Raw genomic sequence first — 17,710 nt, forward strand, 5'->3', positions numbered from 1 at the left:
ATGTCAAGAAAATGTGACAAAAATTATTAATGTTAGGTATAAATTGGTTCAATATAATTATTATTTAACTCCTCAAAAAAAATTTAAAAGTTGAATCCAATAGATTTATGTTTTAGATGCGTTCAGGAAGTTGGTTCGTTTTTGAATTCTACTTGGATGTGTCCTAGAGTAAAACCTTTTTGTTCGAGGTAAGACCTTTTTTGGAGGAAATATTAGGAGTTAAACTCCCACAGGACTTTATGTTATTTTTGTTGGGTAAGACCTAAATTAAGGTTAACTATGTATCAGATTTAATTTTTACATCTTGCTTTAGCTGTTTCTAGGAAGTGCATAGCCATTACTTGGAAATCAGATACGGATTTAGGGGTGGAGAGATGGCATGCTGAATTGCGTACTTGTATTCCACTTGAAAAAATAACTTATCATTTATATAATAAATATCAATTTCTTTCAAAAATATGGAGTCCATACTTACAACATGTTGGTTTGAAAATTTGAAGGACTCTCTGAAAGCCCATCCTGTTAGTGACCCCCCCCAGTTCCATTATTTTTTTGTATTGAGACTTTATATTACTTTTTTTTGCATTCTCCCAACTTTTTTCTTTTCCTTTCTTTTCTTTCTGTTCTTTGATATTTTAGGGGAGGTTTGGTGGGTGGGGGAAGGGAGGGACAGATATTTTTTTAAATTTATATACACCATGTGTAATTATTTTTTTCTTTAGTTTTATTGAATATGTTTCCGTGGATGTGGTTTTAAAATTCTTAAATTAAAATATATTTTTTTTAAAAAGCACCTGTCCCATTGCATTTTAAACGATAAATTCTTAGCACTTCCTGAGACCATCCTGTTTTTATGGAAACAGGACCTTCTTAGAACAGCACTCTGCACTCAGACAGACTGCGGCACCGGACCCAATCTTCGAGTCCATTCATCTGTTGCTTTCCCATCAGGTCAGTTTCCCATCAGATCCCCTTTAAATGTTTCCCCTCTTACCTTACACCTGATTTGTTTTGGACGCCTTACCTGTGCCTCATATAATTTTACATGCCTCTAAAGATATTTCCCTAGCTGCCCTCTCTACAGAGAAAAAGGCCCCATCTTAACCCGTCTCTCCTTATAATTCAAGTCCTCCAATCCCCAAAATATCATCATAACTTTTTTTTTCTGCTCCTTTTCCAGATTAATGACATGCTTCCTATTAATTGGTGACCAGAACTTAACACTCAAGAGGTGGTCTCACCAACCTCTTGTACAGGTTCAACTCTTGTCACATTTTGGATCGCCCTTCCTTTCTATTCACTGAAGTCCGTTACCACCCGCAATAAGCCAATGGACTGGAGAAATTCCACAGGGCACGCAGCATCCAGAGGAAGTAAGGGGTAAGCACCGTTTACTTTCTCTGGTCGCTACATGACCGGCACATTTTGTCTTACACTGGGCCCCAGAATCTTCTTGCTTCATACCTGTCCGGAAAGCCAGAATGAGAGGAATGCCATTCATTGGTAAAGCTCCCACTGACGTTCGCAGCCGCGCCTGCTCGGGTTTCCCAACTCAAAACAACTCACCTGGGAAAACAGGTTTGCCAATATCGTTGCGAGTCTGTGGCAAACATTGCCTTAGATTTGTTTTTGTATCTTGGCAATAGAATAGGACGAGATTCCAACTCATTCCCTTTAAACAAGACCATTGGGAAGGGTGACTTCAATTTGAAAGAAATTCATCTGCACGAATGCCATGTCTAAAAAGTACAGTCTGCGATCTTCATTTGGAAGTGTGAAGGCACTGACGGATGCTGCTCAAGAGATCGCCTCGAAGGATGAGAAGCCCCAGCTGGAGATCCGTGAGTAGAAGTCTTACAGGTGGCCCGGAGAAAGAGGGGGGGATGTGCGGGACCATTCGGATTCTGGGCGGTTCGCATTTCACAACTATTTAGGGAAGGGGTTCGGCCCGAAACGTCTCTTTCTCCCTCTGTTCCTCCAGCAGATTGTGTTGAGAAACATTTAGAAATCAGCCACGCGAAAACCCACATATAAAGTGATACAAGCGTGTGTGTAACAACATTGACGGTCGTCGATGTTCTTAACCTCAGTGCAGCGTGTGCTTTGGGAGTTGTCATTCTGGCCATGTTACAATGGCAACATCTGCTTTGAATGCTGCTCGAGGATCGAAGCAAGGAAGAGTACAGTATAGGTTTAACGTGGCGTTCAAAGTGGATGGGGTCGTGGCTCAGCCAGCACTAAAGTGAAGCCTGAAAGTCTGCAGACGAAGTCACCGACCTTTCGGGCTGGAGGTTTGAGTAAAAACCAGGCAGGCGCCAGCACTAAATCCGATGGTTTGAGGCTGGGGGATATAATCTTCATACTTTAGCACGGGCACGAGAATAGTCCTCCCATGCCAGTGTTGGTTTGTGTACAAACATTGAAAAGTAGGCCATTTGGTCTGCTCCACCATTTAACACCATCATGGTTGGACATCATAGACGTAGATTGCCCATTTACATACCCTGTTGTCACCTTCTCTCCACATCCCTTAATCTCTTTTGCATTCAGATATATCTATCCTCTTGACCATTGTTTTGTCGGGTTGTACTCGTGCAATCGGATGATCATGAAGAACTTAATGAGGGCACTACCAATAACCACAAAGACAGGTTGAGGAAATGATAAGCTGTAATGCACAGAGGAACCTTGCTGCCCTGGATCCCAGGATAAGATGGTGGGACCTTTATGGTCCAGGACCACGGGGAAGGAGTCATAGGGTATGAGTCATCCATGGGTGGGCCAGCTCCATATATCCAACCAACAATGATAACTGTATACAATAGAGGAAACATATCACCACAAAGTCCACTGCCACCTTGGATTCCAGACTGGCCAGTCTCCATGAAGTAACTTCTTACCATCAATATTCTAAATGGCATATCCCATATCCTGAGGCTGTTATTGTTAATCTTGGACTCTCCAGTCATCAGGAACAGTCTTCCTGTAACTTATATGATGATGAACAAGAGTGGAGATGCTGGAATCTGGATGCTGCGTGCCCTGTGGAATTTCTCCAGTCCATTGGCTTATTGCGGGTGGTAATGGACTTCAGTGAATAGAAAGGAAGGGCGATCCAAAATGTGACAAGAGTTGAACCTGTACAAGAGGTTGGTGAGACCACCTCTTGTGTGTTAAGTTCTGGTCACCAATCCTCCTCAATCTTTTTAAGTAACGGTAAATAATTGAATTTATACAAATGTTTAAAACTATTATCTAAATATTTATTTCCATTTTTTGGCCATTTGAATTGAGTATCTTTTTTGACATTGACTATAATCCCCCTCTGTAAACGGCATAATTTCATTTTTATCCCAGTTTATATCCTGAAATTTTTCCATGTTCTTCCAATTTAGCATATAATTTTCATTCAGAATTTTTAGGTTCTGTCAAATAAATCAGTACATCATCTGCAAATAAACTACATTTATGTTCTTCTTGACCAACCCTAAATTGTTTTATTTCAAAATAATTTCTAATTGCTTCTGCCAGTGGATCTATAGCTAATACAAATAAAGCTGGAGATAAAGAACATCCTTGTTAATTGAAATAGAATAGGTATCTGTCCATTTGTCACTACCTTAGCTTTAGGTTAATAATATAATGCCTTTATCTAATTTATAATATTCTGTCCAAATCAAGTTTATCCAATACGTTAAATAAAAACCAATTCCCTTCCTGACATGTCTGTCCACGGTCTCATGCACTGCCAGACTGAAATCACCCGCAAATAAGATGAACAACATCTCAACTTCCAACTGGGCACCCTCCAACCTCCAACCTGATGGCATTAATATTGACTTAATTGGCTTTCATTACTTCACTTCTTCCCCTGTCACCTTCCCCCAACTCTGTCTCTCTGTCTCTCCTTTCCCTGTCTCCTTTTGCACTACATAATCCATTCTCACATCTACTTATCCAATTCACTCCTTTTGATGGTCTGGATATCTACCCCAGCCAGCAGTGTCTGTATTCTGAGATTTCCTGCTCGTACCTCATTCTGCTTATTCCTTGAAGAAAGGCTCAGGCCTGAAACTTTGTCTCCTATGGATACTGAAAGACCAGCTGAGTTCCTCCAGCATTTCTGTGTGTTTTCACTATTTATCCCAGTATTCATTGCCTGGCAAATGGAAAAAAAGCTATTTGTTCCTTCTCTCAGTTTCCAATCTCTAGTTTTGTTCTATAATTGCACACTGTGGCTAAAAATCAATCCATATTCATCATACAGTCCCACATTTTCCATTTTCATGTCTTTTCAAAATTACACCAAGTTGGATTTGGAAGTATAGCCACTGATAAATGGCTTATTAGCTCTGTTGAGGAAGCCTTGGGCCAAAATATGACTGTCTACTCTTTGATATACCCTTTATTTTAATAACCTAGTGTAAGATTCCTCTCAAGATTATTACATTGTTATAATGGATGGGTTATAGCTGTCTTCTATAGTATTTGCATGCAGTATAATATGGCAATTTCTAATTTTCTAGCACATATCCAAAAATTGTGAGGCAAGTAATGTGGTGATATATTTTTTTTATTTTTAAACTTAGACATACAGAATGATAACAGGCCATTTTGGTAAATTGCTGCCCAATTTACACCCAATTAGCCTACACCCACGATACATTTTGAACAGTCAGAGGAAACCGGAGTCCCCAGGGAAAACCTATGGAGACATGGGGAGAATGTACCAACTCCTCACAGACAACGTGGGATACAAACTCAGGTCCAGATTGCTGGCGCTGTAAAGGCGTTGCGGTAACCGCTACACCTTTACAGCAAAATAATGCAATCCAGAAATCAATACTAGAAATAAAATGATTGTAAGATCTTACTATAAGATGTGTTTTGCTTTCCACAGAGCACTGCCGGCATACCACTGCCTTCACTTCATAGAAATATACAAGCAGATGAGGGGCAGAGAAGCAGGACCAGACCATTTAGTCCTTTGAGCCCACTCTGCCATTTAATACAATAATGGCTGATTCTCATACTCAATAGCTTAATCTTCTCCCATGATAATTTTTGTATGTAGACATTTATTTTCTAGGCACAACATGGCCTAGATCGCCTTCTATCCTATAAAATTATAGATATTCATCACCTGAGCACAGAAATGTTTCCTCATGCCAGCTTTAGATGTCATATACTGGATCCTAAAATTTTCTTCCCGACTCCCTGCCCCTGCATGTGAAAATACCCGCCCAGCATTTGCCCGGTCAGAATTTTGTACATTTCAATGAGGTCATCTTACATTCTTCTAAACTGCCATGGATGCAGGTCAAGGCAATCCAAATTTCCTTTTATTAAAGTTTATCTATATCAAGAACCAATCAGGCAAACTTTTGCCACAATTACTCAGTGACATTGTAAGATGTCAGAAAATCCATGTTATTTAAACACAAAATTAATGCTGAAATAAGCAATCAAATATTTTTATGGATGTGGTATATTTATTTCGTTGGAGTTTTGTGAATGCAGGACACATCAACAGTCATTTAATAGTTACCATAGACCCTCTCTTTCACTGTTTCTGTGCTGTACGTTGCCGCACACTGGTTCAAACCATAGAAGACTGCATCTCAGAAACAGCCCCTTCGACCTTCCTGGTTTGTGTTGAACCATATTTTTTTGCCTAGTCCCACTGACCTGCACCCTGTCCATAGCCCTCCATACCTCTCCCATCCATGTACCGTTCCAAATTCTTCTTAAATGTTAAAATTGAGCCCACATTCACCACCTCATCTGGCAGCTCGTTCCACACTCCCTCCACTCTCTATGTGAAGAAGTTCCCCCTCATGTTCCCCCTAAACTTTTCCTTTTTCACTCCTAACTCATGTTCTCTGGTTTGTATCTCACCTACCCTCAGTTGAAAAAGTGACTAGATTCAGTGTGTAATAAATAGATGACGCATTTTTCTTGTTTATTTTCCTTTGAGTGAAAATACTGTTTTATGGTTTTATTGTATTGTATATGTTGAATATTTATGGGTTTTGGAGGTGGTTGGGTAGAGGGGAGGGAGGAAAAGGGGAGAAAAGACTACTGTGTAAATTTAATGAGAAACGTTTGTACATATTTTGGTTGATATGGTTCATAGTGTGAAAAATAAAAAAAATATTTAAAAAAAAACAATGTCTTAAGCAACTTTACCCTAACATCGCAACTCCTACACTCAATACTTTGCCAATATGTCAAAAGCTCTCTTTACCACCCTATCCACCTGTGACAGCACTTTCAGGGAATTATATATCTGTATTCCCAGATCCTCTTTTCTTCCACGCTCCTCAGTCCCCTTCCATTCACCATGTACGTCCTTTCTTGGTTTAACCTTTCAAAATGGAATACCTTACAACTGTCTGCATTTTTCAGCCCATTTTTCCAGCTGATCCAGATTCGTCTGCAAGCTTTGAAAACCCTCATCACTGTTCACAACGCTTCCAATCTTAGTATCATCTGCAAACTTGCTGGTCCAATTTACCAATTATCATCCAGATCATTAATATAGATGACAAACAACAATGGTCCTAGCACCAATTCCTGAGGCACACTGTCATGTAGGGAAGAGTATCAGGTTCTGTGCTTCACAGAGAGGCATCTGGACACAAGTAACTTTTATTAATACATGGGAAACAAACGGGAGAATGTTAAATGTTATTCAATCGCTATTTCATTTAAACGATGATACAGACATTCACTTTGGACTTTGATTGGACTCTGACAATGGTAAACCTATACTCAACCCACTCACATACTAAAAACAGGGTCTCTTACACACACTCAGTTCCCTGACCAATGGGGGTGCAGCTCCCTGCAAGTATTGATCTTTTGCAGTAAAACAGCTCAGCTTTAGTGTAGTGGACACTTTGCCTACGACACTTTTAACGATGTCCACAGTAGTGTCCACAGTAGATTTCTGGGGCTTGGACCACAAGGCAGAGAGAAAGAATATGCTGTGCATTGGTGTTATATACAGTGCTAATCTGTGCTTCTTGCTAATAATAACTAGGTGATTTAATTAGCCAACGGCAAAGTGTGCACTAATGGATGGTTGGAGTCAAACCTTGATTGACAGGTGATGTGATTTCCAAATAAATTTCTGACAGGGAGGACATGTGACCACCCACAATACACACATTCCAGACAGGCAGGGAGAATACGCTTCCTCCACATACAAAACACACCATTAGTTACAGGCCTTCTGTTTGAGAAGCAACCATCCACCACTACAGTCTGGCTTCTTCAATCCACCCATTGTCACCATGAATACCTATCTGATTCTTCCTGACAAACTTCTCTTGTGGGACTTTGACAAAGTCCTTACTAAAGTCCATGTAGGTACCATCCGCAGCCTTTCCTTCATCAATTTTTCTGGTAACCTCCTCAAAAAATAACTAAAATCTACCACCACAAAGCCATATTGACTATCCCTAATCAGTTTCTGGCTATCCAAATAATTGTATATCCGATCTCTTAGAACACCTTCGAATAAATTACATACTACTGACATTAGGATCACTGGCCTATAATTTCCAGGGTTACTTTTGATGCCTTTTTTAAACAGCGGAACAACATGAGCTACCCTCCAATCTTTTGGCAGCACAATCGTGGCTAAGGATCTTTTAAATATTTTTGCTAGAACCCCTGCAATTTCTACACTAACCTCCCTCAATGATGAAATATCTTGTCAGGCCCTGGGGATTTATCCACCCTTATTTGCTTTAAGACAGCAAGCACTTTCTCCTCTAATCTGTATAGGTTCCAAGGCATCTCTGCTTGTTTTCCTTTCTTTCTCCGACTCTGCCTGTTTCCTGAATTACTGCCGGTGGGGGAAAGAAAAACAACATTTAAGATCTCCCCATCTCTTTTAGCTCCATATAAAGCCGACCACTCTGTTCTTCAAGGGGACCAATTGTGCCCTTTACTATCCTTTTGCTCTTAATATACTGTAGAAACCCTTACGATTTTCCTTCACATTGTCTGACAAAGCAACCTCATGTCTTTTTTTTAGCCTTCCTGATTATTTTCTTGAAGTTTTTCTTGCAGTTTTTATACACCTCAAGTACCTCATTTACTCAATAACTGCTATACACCTCTCTCTTCTTCCAAACCAGTACCCCAATATCCCTCGAAAACCAAGGTTTGCTACATCTGCTAACCTTGTCTTTAATCATGTCAGGAACACAAAACTCTGTATTCTCAAAATTTTACCTTTGAAATCACCTCGCACATCCTTTCCTGAAAACAACATCCCAATTCCCACATTCTAGATCCTTTCTCATTTCCACAAAATTAGCTTTTCTCTAATTTAGAATCTCAACCCAAGGCCCAGATCTATCCTTCTCCATAATTAACTTGAAACTAATGACATTATGATCACTGGACCTAAAATGTTCCCCTACACACACTTTGGTCACCTGTCCTGTCTCTTTCCCTAAAAGGAGATCCAGTGTTTCGTTCTCCCGAGTTGGTACCTCTATATATTGATTTAGAAAACTTTCTTGAACACATGATTGCCTTTCCTATTATTACAAGTGTCATTAACTGGATTGTACTTAGGGATCTAGAAGGTTGTATTCAAGCAATTTTTTTTCTTTCAGATGTTGCTATAATTCATAAAGAAGTAATCTGTTATTATTAATAATTGATATTTACAGATACTGAGTACTGATAATATTTCTCTTTCCAATGCAGTGTTGCCAATAGAGAAAACATTCCTCACAGCTGCTAAAAATAACAACGTAGGTAATTTGACCACATGCTTGAATCAAAATGTCCAGATTAACATTAAAACTGAGGTAAGTAAATAATGCTGATCTGATGCAGAATGTATTTTTCTGCAGTGAGCTTGCCTGTTCCTTAATTTTAACATGACTTCTGGATTCTTTACAGGAGTAATAATTGTTTCTACTCAGGTGGACACGGTGGTGAAGAAGGCTTGCCTTCATTGGGCAGGGTACTGAGTACAAAAGTTGGGATCTCAGGATTCATCTGTACGAGGCATTGGGCAACTGCACTTAGAGCACTGTGTGTAGTTCTAGTGGACCAGCTCTCGGAAGGACATCAATAAATTGGAAAGGATACAGAGGAGATTCATCAGGATGTTGCTGAGATTGGAGGGCTGAGCTCTCGGGAGATATTAGATAAAATGGGTCTTTATTCCCTAATGTTTAGGAGGCTGAGGGTGACCTCATAGAAGTTTATAAAATCATGAAGGGCATAGATAAAGTGAACATTTCTTCCCCCAGGATAAATTATTCCAGAACTAGGGGCATAGATTTAAGGTGAGAGCAGAGAGATTTAATAGGGGCTTGAGGAGTAACTCTTTTACTCAGAGAGTGGTCTGTATCTGGAACAAGCTGCCAGAGTGTACAATTCTGACATTTCGACAGGGGGAGAATGTTAAACAGCATCCACTTATTAATTTACAAAGGTGATGCAGACATTCACACACTATAAGCTAGGGTTATACACACCCTCCAGATCCCTGAGTAAGAAGAGGTGGATCTGGTAGCACTGTATCCACAGGGGTATATGCCCGCTCTCGGACCCCTGATCAGTTGAGAGCGGTGGCTCTACTGCCAGTATTGTTTTTTAGCAATTTGAGCTATGTCAATACTGCAGATCAGATAGGAAGGACTTAAGGACCAAATGGAGACAAATGGGACTAGCTCATAATGCAACTTGGGCAGAAGGGCCTTTTCTGTGCTGCATGACTCTATGACTATAAGTAGACCAAGGAAATGCTTCAAGCCAAGCTGAAGGTGATTTTACAATTTCTCATCATTTCCATAGCCAGGCCCCTAATTAATGTCATCAGTACTACACAGATTGAAACCAGAATAAATCTGCAATTTTACATACTGTATTGTTAATTAAACATTCCCTGTGAGTTCATAATTTTTATTCAACATTATGTAAGATTAATCATTACCATAAATTGCAAGACACAATACTTTTTAAAATCTAATGAAAATACAGACATAAAAAAATGCAGCCTCTGGAGTCTGGAATTAAAAAGCAGTGCTGGAAGAATCTGGCATCAAGCAACATTTGTTTAAATTAAAGGATGATCAAAGGTGTGGGTCGGAGTTTGTAGAGGGAAGGTAATCACTACATAGAAGTGAGAGGAAGTAGTGAGACAAAGGCTGGAAGGTCTCTCTGTTCATCCACACTCTTAAGTAACCGAACATTAACCCTGCACTCAGCCTTCTGGTTTGTCCTTCCAAAATGCATCAGCTCACATTTATTGAGCTCCATCTGTCACTTTTCCTCCCAACTCTACATCCTTTTGTAACCTTCAACAACCTTCAGCTCCATCCACAACTCCTTCAACCTTCATGTCACCCTCAAACTTACCGATCTATGTTTTCTCCTCTTCATCCAGGTCATTTATGAAAATCAGAAAGAGCAGGTGTCCCAGAACAGATCCTTGCAGCACTCCATTTGTCACTGGCCTCCTGGCAGAATACATTCCTTCCAGTACTACTCGTTATTTTCTACCTGCAAGCCAATTTTTTATCCACACAGTCAAGGTTCCACTGATCCCATGACTCTTGAATTTCTGAACGAGTCTCTCATGGAGGACCTTGTCAAATACCTTGTTAAAATCCATGGAGACCACATCTACTGACCTACCTGCATCAATTTATTTTATTACCTTCTCAAAAAAACTCAATTTGGCTCATGAAGCATGACCTTCCCTTCACAAATCCATGCTGACTACTTCTCAAAGTGCTCATAGATCCTATCTTTAAGAATCCTCTACAATAGCTTACACACCTCTGACATAAGACTCACCAGTCTCTAATTCCCAGGATTCTCCCTATTACCTTTTTTTAAACAAGGAACTACGTTTGCCATTCTCCAATCATCCAGCACCAACCCTGCGGCCAAAGAGGACTCAAAGATCATAGCTACTGCCCCAGTTATCTCTTCCCCACTTCTCATAGCATGAGGTATATCATGTCTGGCCCCAGGGACTTATCAATCTTAATATTTTTAAGAAGATCCAATACTTCTACTTCCTTAATCTTATCATTGTCCAGCACACAAGCCTGTTCTATTCCAACCTCACCCAAATCATGATTTTGTTTTGTGAATACTGAAGCAAAGTATTCATTTAGGACCTCCCCAACCTCTTCCGCCTCCAGACACAAGCTGCCCCACCTTCATTCTTGTCATCCTCTGTTCTTCACATACACACAGAACACCTTGGATTTCTCCTTAATCCTACATGGCAAGGCCTTCTCATGCCCACTTCAAGCTCTCCTAACTCCTTTCTTAAACTCTTTCCTGGCTACCATGTACTTCTCATGAGCCCTTCCTGTTTCCTACTTCCTATATCTAATATATGCTTCCTTCTACCTCATGACTAGCTGCCTCACCTGTTTCGTCAACCATGGTTCCCTTTTCCTAGTCCCAATGGGACAAAACTATCCTCAAACCAACACAAGAGATCCCTAAATTTCCTCCACATTAGTTCTTTGCTTCCTCCCTTGGTGCAGCTTTTGTGCACGCATCTTACATAAGGATTTCAGTGACTGCAGTAGGGACATCTAACCCAAACACAAATCAAACTGAACAGCATAACCTGATGTCAGATGGCACCTATGAAAGAGAAGGTGACCATTGACTCGAACCACAGTCAGTGTTCAGTTTACAGACCTGACATTAAGAAAGTCACCAAAAGTACAGGAATGGGTTCTACATTTATTTCAACCATGTTGGCCAAGAGATCCTAGTGAAGGAGGCAGATTCAACACAGAAGTACCAAGGTCCAAAATGAAGTAGTTGGAAGAGGTATCCATGGATATCAATGACCCCTGCTTTGAGCCAAGGATCTGGACTCATTGCCACAATGTAATTACATCACGTGTGAAACTATAATTGCTTTACAATGTACAATTGCACATAGATACTTAATGTTACTTCAGTATTCACATGCTCGCACCAACAAGCCATTCCATCATGGCAGACTTATCATATGCCTACTCTATCACACTCACTCACACTGCTCCACAATACCCCCTTCAGTGGAAGGTTGCTCAAAATCAGAAGTTACATCAGCAAACAAGCAGTCAGTGAAATAGTGCACACAGAGTAAGTCACTTGGAGGAGAATCTGGTTGCTGTCATAGATCAGGCTATTGAAGGATAAGAACCTGACGCAGCTTCATCTGTCCATCACCCACAATCCTATCCACCTGGATTTCTTCACTTTTTCTTTCCCATTCTATCTGCCTACATTTTCTTGTGTTTCCATCTGTCACCTATCAGCCTCTGTCCCTACCCTGCAAGAGGTGCACCCAGTTAGGTGCACCTCTTCCAACTACTTCATTTTGGACCTTGGTACTTCTGTGTTGAATCTGCCTCCTTCACTAGGATCTCTTGGCCAACATGGTTGAAATAAATGTAGAACCCATTCCTGTACTTTTGGTGACTTTCTTAATGTCAGGTCTGTAAACTGAACACTGACTGTGGTTCGAGTCAATGGTCACCTTCTCTTTCATAGGTGCCATCTGACATCAGGTTATGCTGTTCAGTTTGATTTGTGTTTGGGTTAGATGTCCCTACTGCAGTCACTGAAATCCTTGTGTAAGATGCGTGCACAAAAGCTGCACCATTGGGCAAATTGCTGGAGGTTTCCATTGTAGCATTAGCTTTGCACATGTTTACATGTACAATATCTTTGATAAGGTCGCCAGATTACCAAATGTCATATGAACATGCCAAACATTCATCGTGCCAACAATAGTGTCTGGCCTACGGAAAGTTTCTACATTTATTCAATAACAAAAGACAGCTTTGAATTTTTTTTAAAATTCATGCATTATTTTCAGGATCAGGCCTGTCAAGTGATCTATCCTTTTAATTGCCCTTAAATAGAGGGCTTTAAAAGTTAACCTTTATAAAAGGTCTGAAGTCAGTCGCATACTATATATGCCGGCGTATAAGACAGGTCTGAACGTTAGAAATGCCATCCCCAAAACAAGGGGTTGTCTTTTATTCCAAGGGTAAAATTCAAACCTTAACAGCGAAGCCTCAGCACTCCCCTGTGGGGTCCATTCACCCAGTCGGTTCTGTACAGATCTTAAATGGACTATGAAAGGAGTTGACGATGATTTATTTTAAAATATGCTCATAAAATTTAAACCTTGACAGGATCATTTGACTTTTAAAAAATATTGTGAATTAGTATATTAAATGTACCTGGCAGCATCACTCCACTGATCAGCCAGACGTGGGCTAGTCTTATACCGTACAGTGAGTATAGCTCAAAACCTACATTTCAGGTAGAGATTCAGGGGTCGTCTTATCCACCAGCATATATAGTATATGCCAGACCAGGGAAAGATGAAATATTTCCTTCCTTAAAGAACACAAGTGAACATAATAGGGTTTCATAATGATCTAGTCGCTTTATGGTCTTTAATAGCAATGATTAGAATTTTTAAAATATCCAGATTATAAATCTGAACTTTACTTCCACAGTTGCCATGTTGTGATTTGAACAACCATGTCTGGTTTGTTGAACCAGTCCTCTGAATTGCTAGTTCTGTAACTTTACTCGACTACTTTCGTAAACACCATGCCACCAGCAATTCTCCCTGTTCTTTCTTTTTTGTCATTACCTCTGCCTTTGTTTCTGGTTCTCTCTGGTGTTCTCATTCCTTGACTCCTGCCTTTACATAAACCACTAATTTAACAGGGTCACATTCAAAAGTAGGACATTTCTCCTGAATTTGGAATGTTGCAGTAAGGATGTTATAATAATACAGCATGTTCAATTTGTCATCTTTAATGCTGTGTCTACTTCGAGCAGTTAGATCGCACTGCCCTGCATTTTGCTGTTGCCAACAAAAGTGAAAATGCTGTTACCTTTCTTCTGGGTCACAATGCCAGGGTCGATATTAAAGATAAGGTATGTGCCCTTCCTGTTGCCAAATGTTAAGCATTATTTGTATATTTCCATTATGCAGTTTGTGATTTTCAAAAATGATGAAATAGCAGAAAAAACAATTCAGGGAGTAATTTTAACATGGGTTATATGGTGAAACATCAGATCGTCCATCCAATATTGTTGTTCCTTATTTTGTTCATTGAGTTCTGGGGAAATCAAATTGGGAGAATTTTATAATGGCAGAGGTGCAATATTGGCACTCCCTGCCAAGACATAACTTATGCAAAGTTCATTGTATGCAGATTCCAGCTCAAGTTCCATTTGCATATTTTAGTCTATCAAAAGTAAATAGTGAAGTTAATATGTTTTGATTCCTCGTATGCCCAACTTCCTCGTGCACCAGGAGAATAAATCCCTTTGGATCTCAAATGATTCCCAATTTAAAAAAAAATCTTCAATACAGAATAGTCCACAAACCTTTGTGTTCACATGTAAATAACACCAGCGCAATTCATCTTGAAGAAAATCAGGTGCTGGATAATCACTCCTTTATACAAGGGTCAATTGAGTAGAGGAACCAGCATGGATTTCTTAAAGGTAAATTGTACCTTGATAGTTTGTGATATATTGACAGAGAGCTTTGAGGGAAGAAATAACTTTCTATAGATGAATTTGCAGAAAAATTTCATGACACCTTATACTAAATCTGTCACCAAGGCCGAATGTTTAAAAGAACTTTTAGTCACCTGGAGAAAATATTGGCTAAGTAACAGAGAAGAGAGTGCGGTAGAGAGAAACACATAAAATGCTGGAAGAACTCAGTGGGCTTGTCAACATTCATGGAAGGTGATTCTTTGGGCCAAAATCCTTCATCATCAAACATCAGGCAATGTCTCAATAAAAAGGTGGGGGGGGGTGGGGAAAGAGAGCATGGTTTTGCGGGTGATCAAGGAATTTGGGGCTGGGGGAGGAGGGAAGAATGAGGGAAAAGTATGAAGCTAGAAGGTGATTGGAAGAGGGAGAGATCTGAGGAAGATGTAGTCTGATAGGTGAAAGGAAGGGAAAGGGGTGGGGAGCTGGAGAAAGGTGTGGGTGACAAGACAAGTAGAGAGGCCGGAGAAGGGGAAAGGAGAAGGAGGAATTGGGCAAGAGATAAGAGAAAGCAAAGGGCAGTGGGGTTTGTTGAGAAAACTAAGGGGGAGTTTATCAGAAATTAGAGTGATCAATGTTGATGCCATCAGCTTGGAGGCTGCCAAGATGGAAAAATGTTGCTGTTCCTCCAATTTGCTACTGGCCTCAACCTGGTATACAGGAGTCCATGGACAGACATGTTAGTATGGAATGTGAAATGCAATTAAAGTGGCTGGCTGCTGGGAGATCCTAGCTGTAGATGTGGCTGGAGTGAAGGTGCTCAACGAAACAATCCCTCAATCTGTATCCGGCCTACTCAGAGTAGAGAAAGCCACATGAGAAGCACTGGATGCAATAAATGACCCAGAGAGTTTTGCAGGTGCTCTGCTCCTTCCTCCTATTACCTCCCAGCTTCTTACTTCTATTTCCATTCCTTCCCCCTCCCAACTGTATTCACCTCCCACCTGCCTGTGGGGCTGTGCTCCCCCTCCCTGCCACCATTTTGTTTGGGCGCCTGTCCATATTTTGTCCATACATTGATGAAGGGCTCAAGCCCAAAACATTGGTTATGTATCTTACTGTTTGACCTGCTGAGTTTCTCCAACAATGTGTTTTACTTCAACTGTCTGCAGTCTTTTACACCTGTCAATCTATGTTCCTCCCCCTCTTCCCACCCTTTCATTCAGGTGTCTGCCCATTTCTTGCTATTCCTTATAAACAGTTTCAGACTGAACATCAACTTGCTTTTGCCTTCTGTGGATGCTGCCTGACCTATTAAGTTCCTCCAGAAATTTGAGTATTCCTCCAGTTTGCAGTCTCTCTTGTTCACGAGAGGATGCTGTGAACTGGTAGTGGAGTTCCTCAGGGTTGGTTTCAAAAACCCTATTTTTCTTTACATCTATTAATGATTGAGCCTTTGGAGTACATGGCATAATTTCTAAAGCTGCAGATGACGCTGTGAAGGTAGTTTGAAATTGAAAAGGATAGAACTAGAGTTTGAAACAACAGAAGTTTTGTGGAAGTGGCAGAGGGCTGGCAGATGACATTGAAAAATGTGAAGAGTTACATTTTGGTAGGAAGAATGAGATGGAGCAATATAAACTAGAGACTAAATTCAAAAAGCAGTAAAAGAAGAGGTTTTTAGGAGCACATCATAATTTGTTGAAGATGATTAGAGAGGTTGAGAAAACAGTTGGAAAAATCATCTAGACTTTGGGCTTTGAGCGATACAAGAGCAAGGAAGCCATGATAAATCAGAACTGGAGAACGGTGCTTAGCCCGGAGTTCTTTTTTGTGAGAAGATCTGTATTTAAAATCATGTGAGATTAGACAGGGGCCAGTAAAGGAATATGGGGTGGGGTGTGAAGAAAGACAGACTGATTGGAAGGGCGAGGGGTGGAGTTGGGAGACAGTTGATTGGCAAGTGGTAGATAGAGAGAGAGAAGCAAATGAAAAAAGAGGTCAGTGGAAGAAGACAAGTTGTACAAAGGTGAAGCTGGAGAGAACTGATGACTCACAGCTACCTCAATTATACCTGCTCCTACCCGGCTTCCTGTGAGGATACTGTGCTACTTTCTGCCTTTGCCTCGCCCAGTCTCAAGATGAAACCTTCTATTCCAGAACATCTGAAATGTCCTCCTTTTTCAAGCAGCACAGGTTCCCTTCCACTGTGGTCAATAGAGTCCACTCCTGCACTCCCCTTGTCTCTCCACTCTTATGCCCCCTTTCCAAACAGAATATGGATAGGGTTCTTGCCTTCACAACTCACCCCACCTGCTTCCATATTCAGCACATCATCCTTTATCATTTCTCCCAGCTGCAACGAGCCCCCACCGCCAAAAATATCTACCCCTCCCCACTCCTTCCTGCGATTGCAGGGGAAAGTACCAGGGGTCACATGAATATAAAATTAATCTGTTTGCAGATGATGTGTTGAAATATTTGTCTCAACCTAAGAATTCTTTAGAACTGTTACAAAATTTGTTGAAACAATATGGAGTATTGTCAGGCTATAAAGTAAATTGGGATAAAAGTGAAATATTACCAATATCAGATGGAGATTATTCAGATTGTAAACAACTTAATAAGTTTAAATGGACAAATAAAATTAAGTATTTGGGTGTAATAGTGGATAAAGAGTATCAAAATGTATATAGTTTAAATTATACACCGTTATTGAACAAGATCAAATCTGATTTAAATAGATGGAAGGAGTTACCGTGAACATTGATTGAATGGGTAAACTGTATTAAAATGAATATATATCCTCATATTCAATATTTGTTTCAATTTATTACAAGAGCTGTACTGGGAATATTTTTTAAGGAATTAAATAAAGAAGTCAGTTTGTTTTTATGGAAGTACCAGGGGTCACAGAAGGTCAGTAGGGAGGAAAAGGGCGTCACGGATGGAGTAATTCCTGCAAAAACCCAAATAAGTCGTGGGAAATAAGGAGAAACACCTTTCCACTCTGACCTGGAATACATTATGCAATGAGTGCTTGAAGAGCAGAACATAAAAACAGTCAATAGGAAATTGAATAAATATTTGAAAAAGAAAAGCAACATCTGTGCAGCTACTGTGAAAAAGCAGGTAAATAAGAACAATTGGCAAACTTTACTAAGAACCAGCATGAACATGA

General features: G+C 40.2%; 1 protein-coding gene across 8 annotated transcripts in view; it reads left to right on the forward strand.

The window, feature by feature from the left end:
• Positions 1–1,582: 1,582 nt before the first annotated feature.
• LOC138763459 (ankyrin repeat and death domain-containing protein 1A-like) overlaps positions 1,583–17,710 on the forward strand; it is an 83,623-nt gene continuing 67,495 nt past the window's right edge. For 6 of the 8 annotated variants that reach the window (XR_011357586.1, XR_011357583.1, XR_011357579.1 and 3 more), the window contains exons 1-3: positions 1,583–1,841; positions 8,731–8,834; positions 13,861–13,959. Coding sequence is in view for 3 of the 8 variants with exons in the window: in XM_069937646.1 (XP_069793747.1) it covers positions 1,736–1,841; positions 8,731–8,834; positions 13,861–13,959 (309 nt within the window). In the remaining 5 variants the exon portion in view is untranslated. Of the gene's footprint in view, positions 1,842–8,730; positions 8,835–13,860; positions 13,960–17,292; positions 17,662–17,710 lie in introns of those variants that run through there. The other 2 variants (XM_069937670.1, XM_069937690.1) reach the window with 2 other exon arrangements.

The sequence above is a fragment of the Narcine bancroftii genome, chromosome 1 (genome assembly GCF_036971445.1).
Source record: "Narcine bancroftii isolate sNarBan1 chromosome 1, sNarBan1.hap1, whole genome shotgun sequence".
NCBI classification, from domain to species: domain Eukaryota; kingdom Metazoa; phylum Chordata; class Chondrichthyes; order Torpediniformes; family Narcinidae; genus Narcine; species Narcine bancroftii.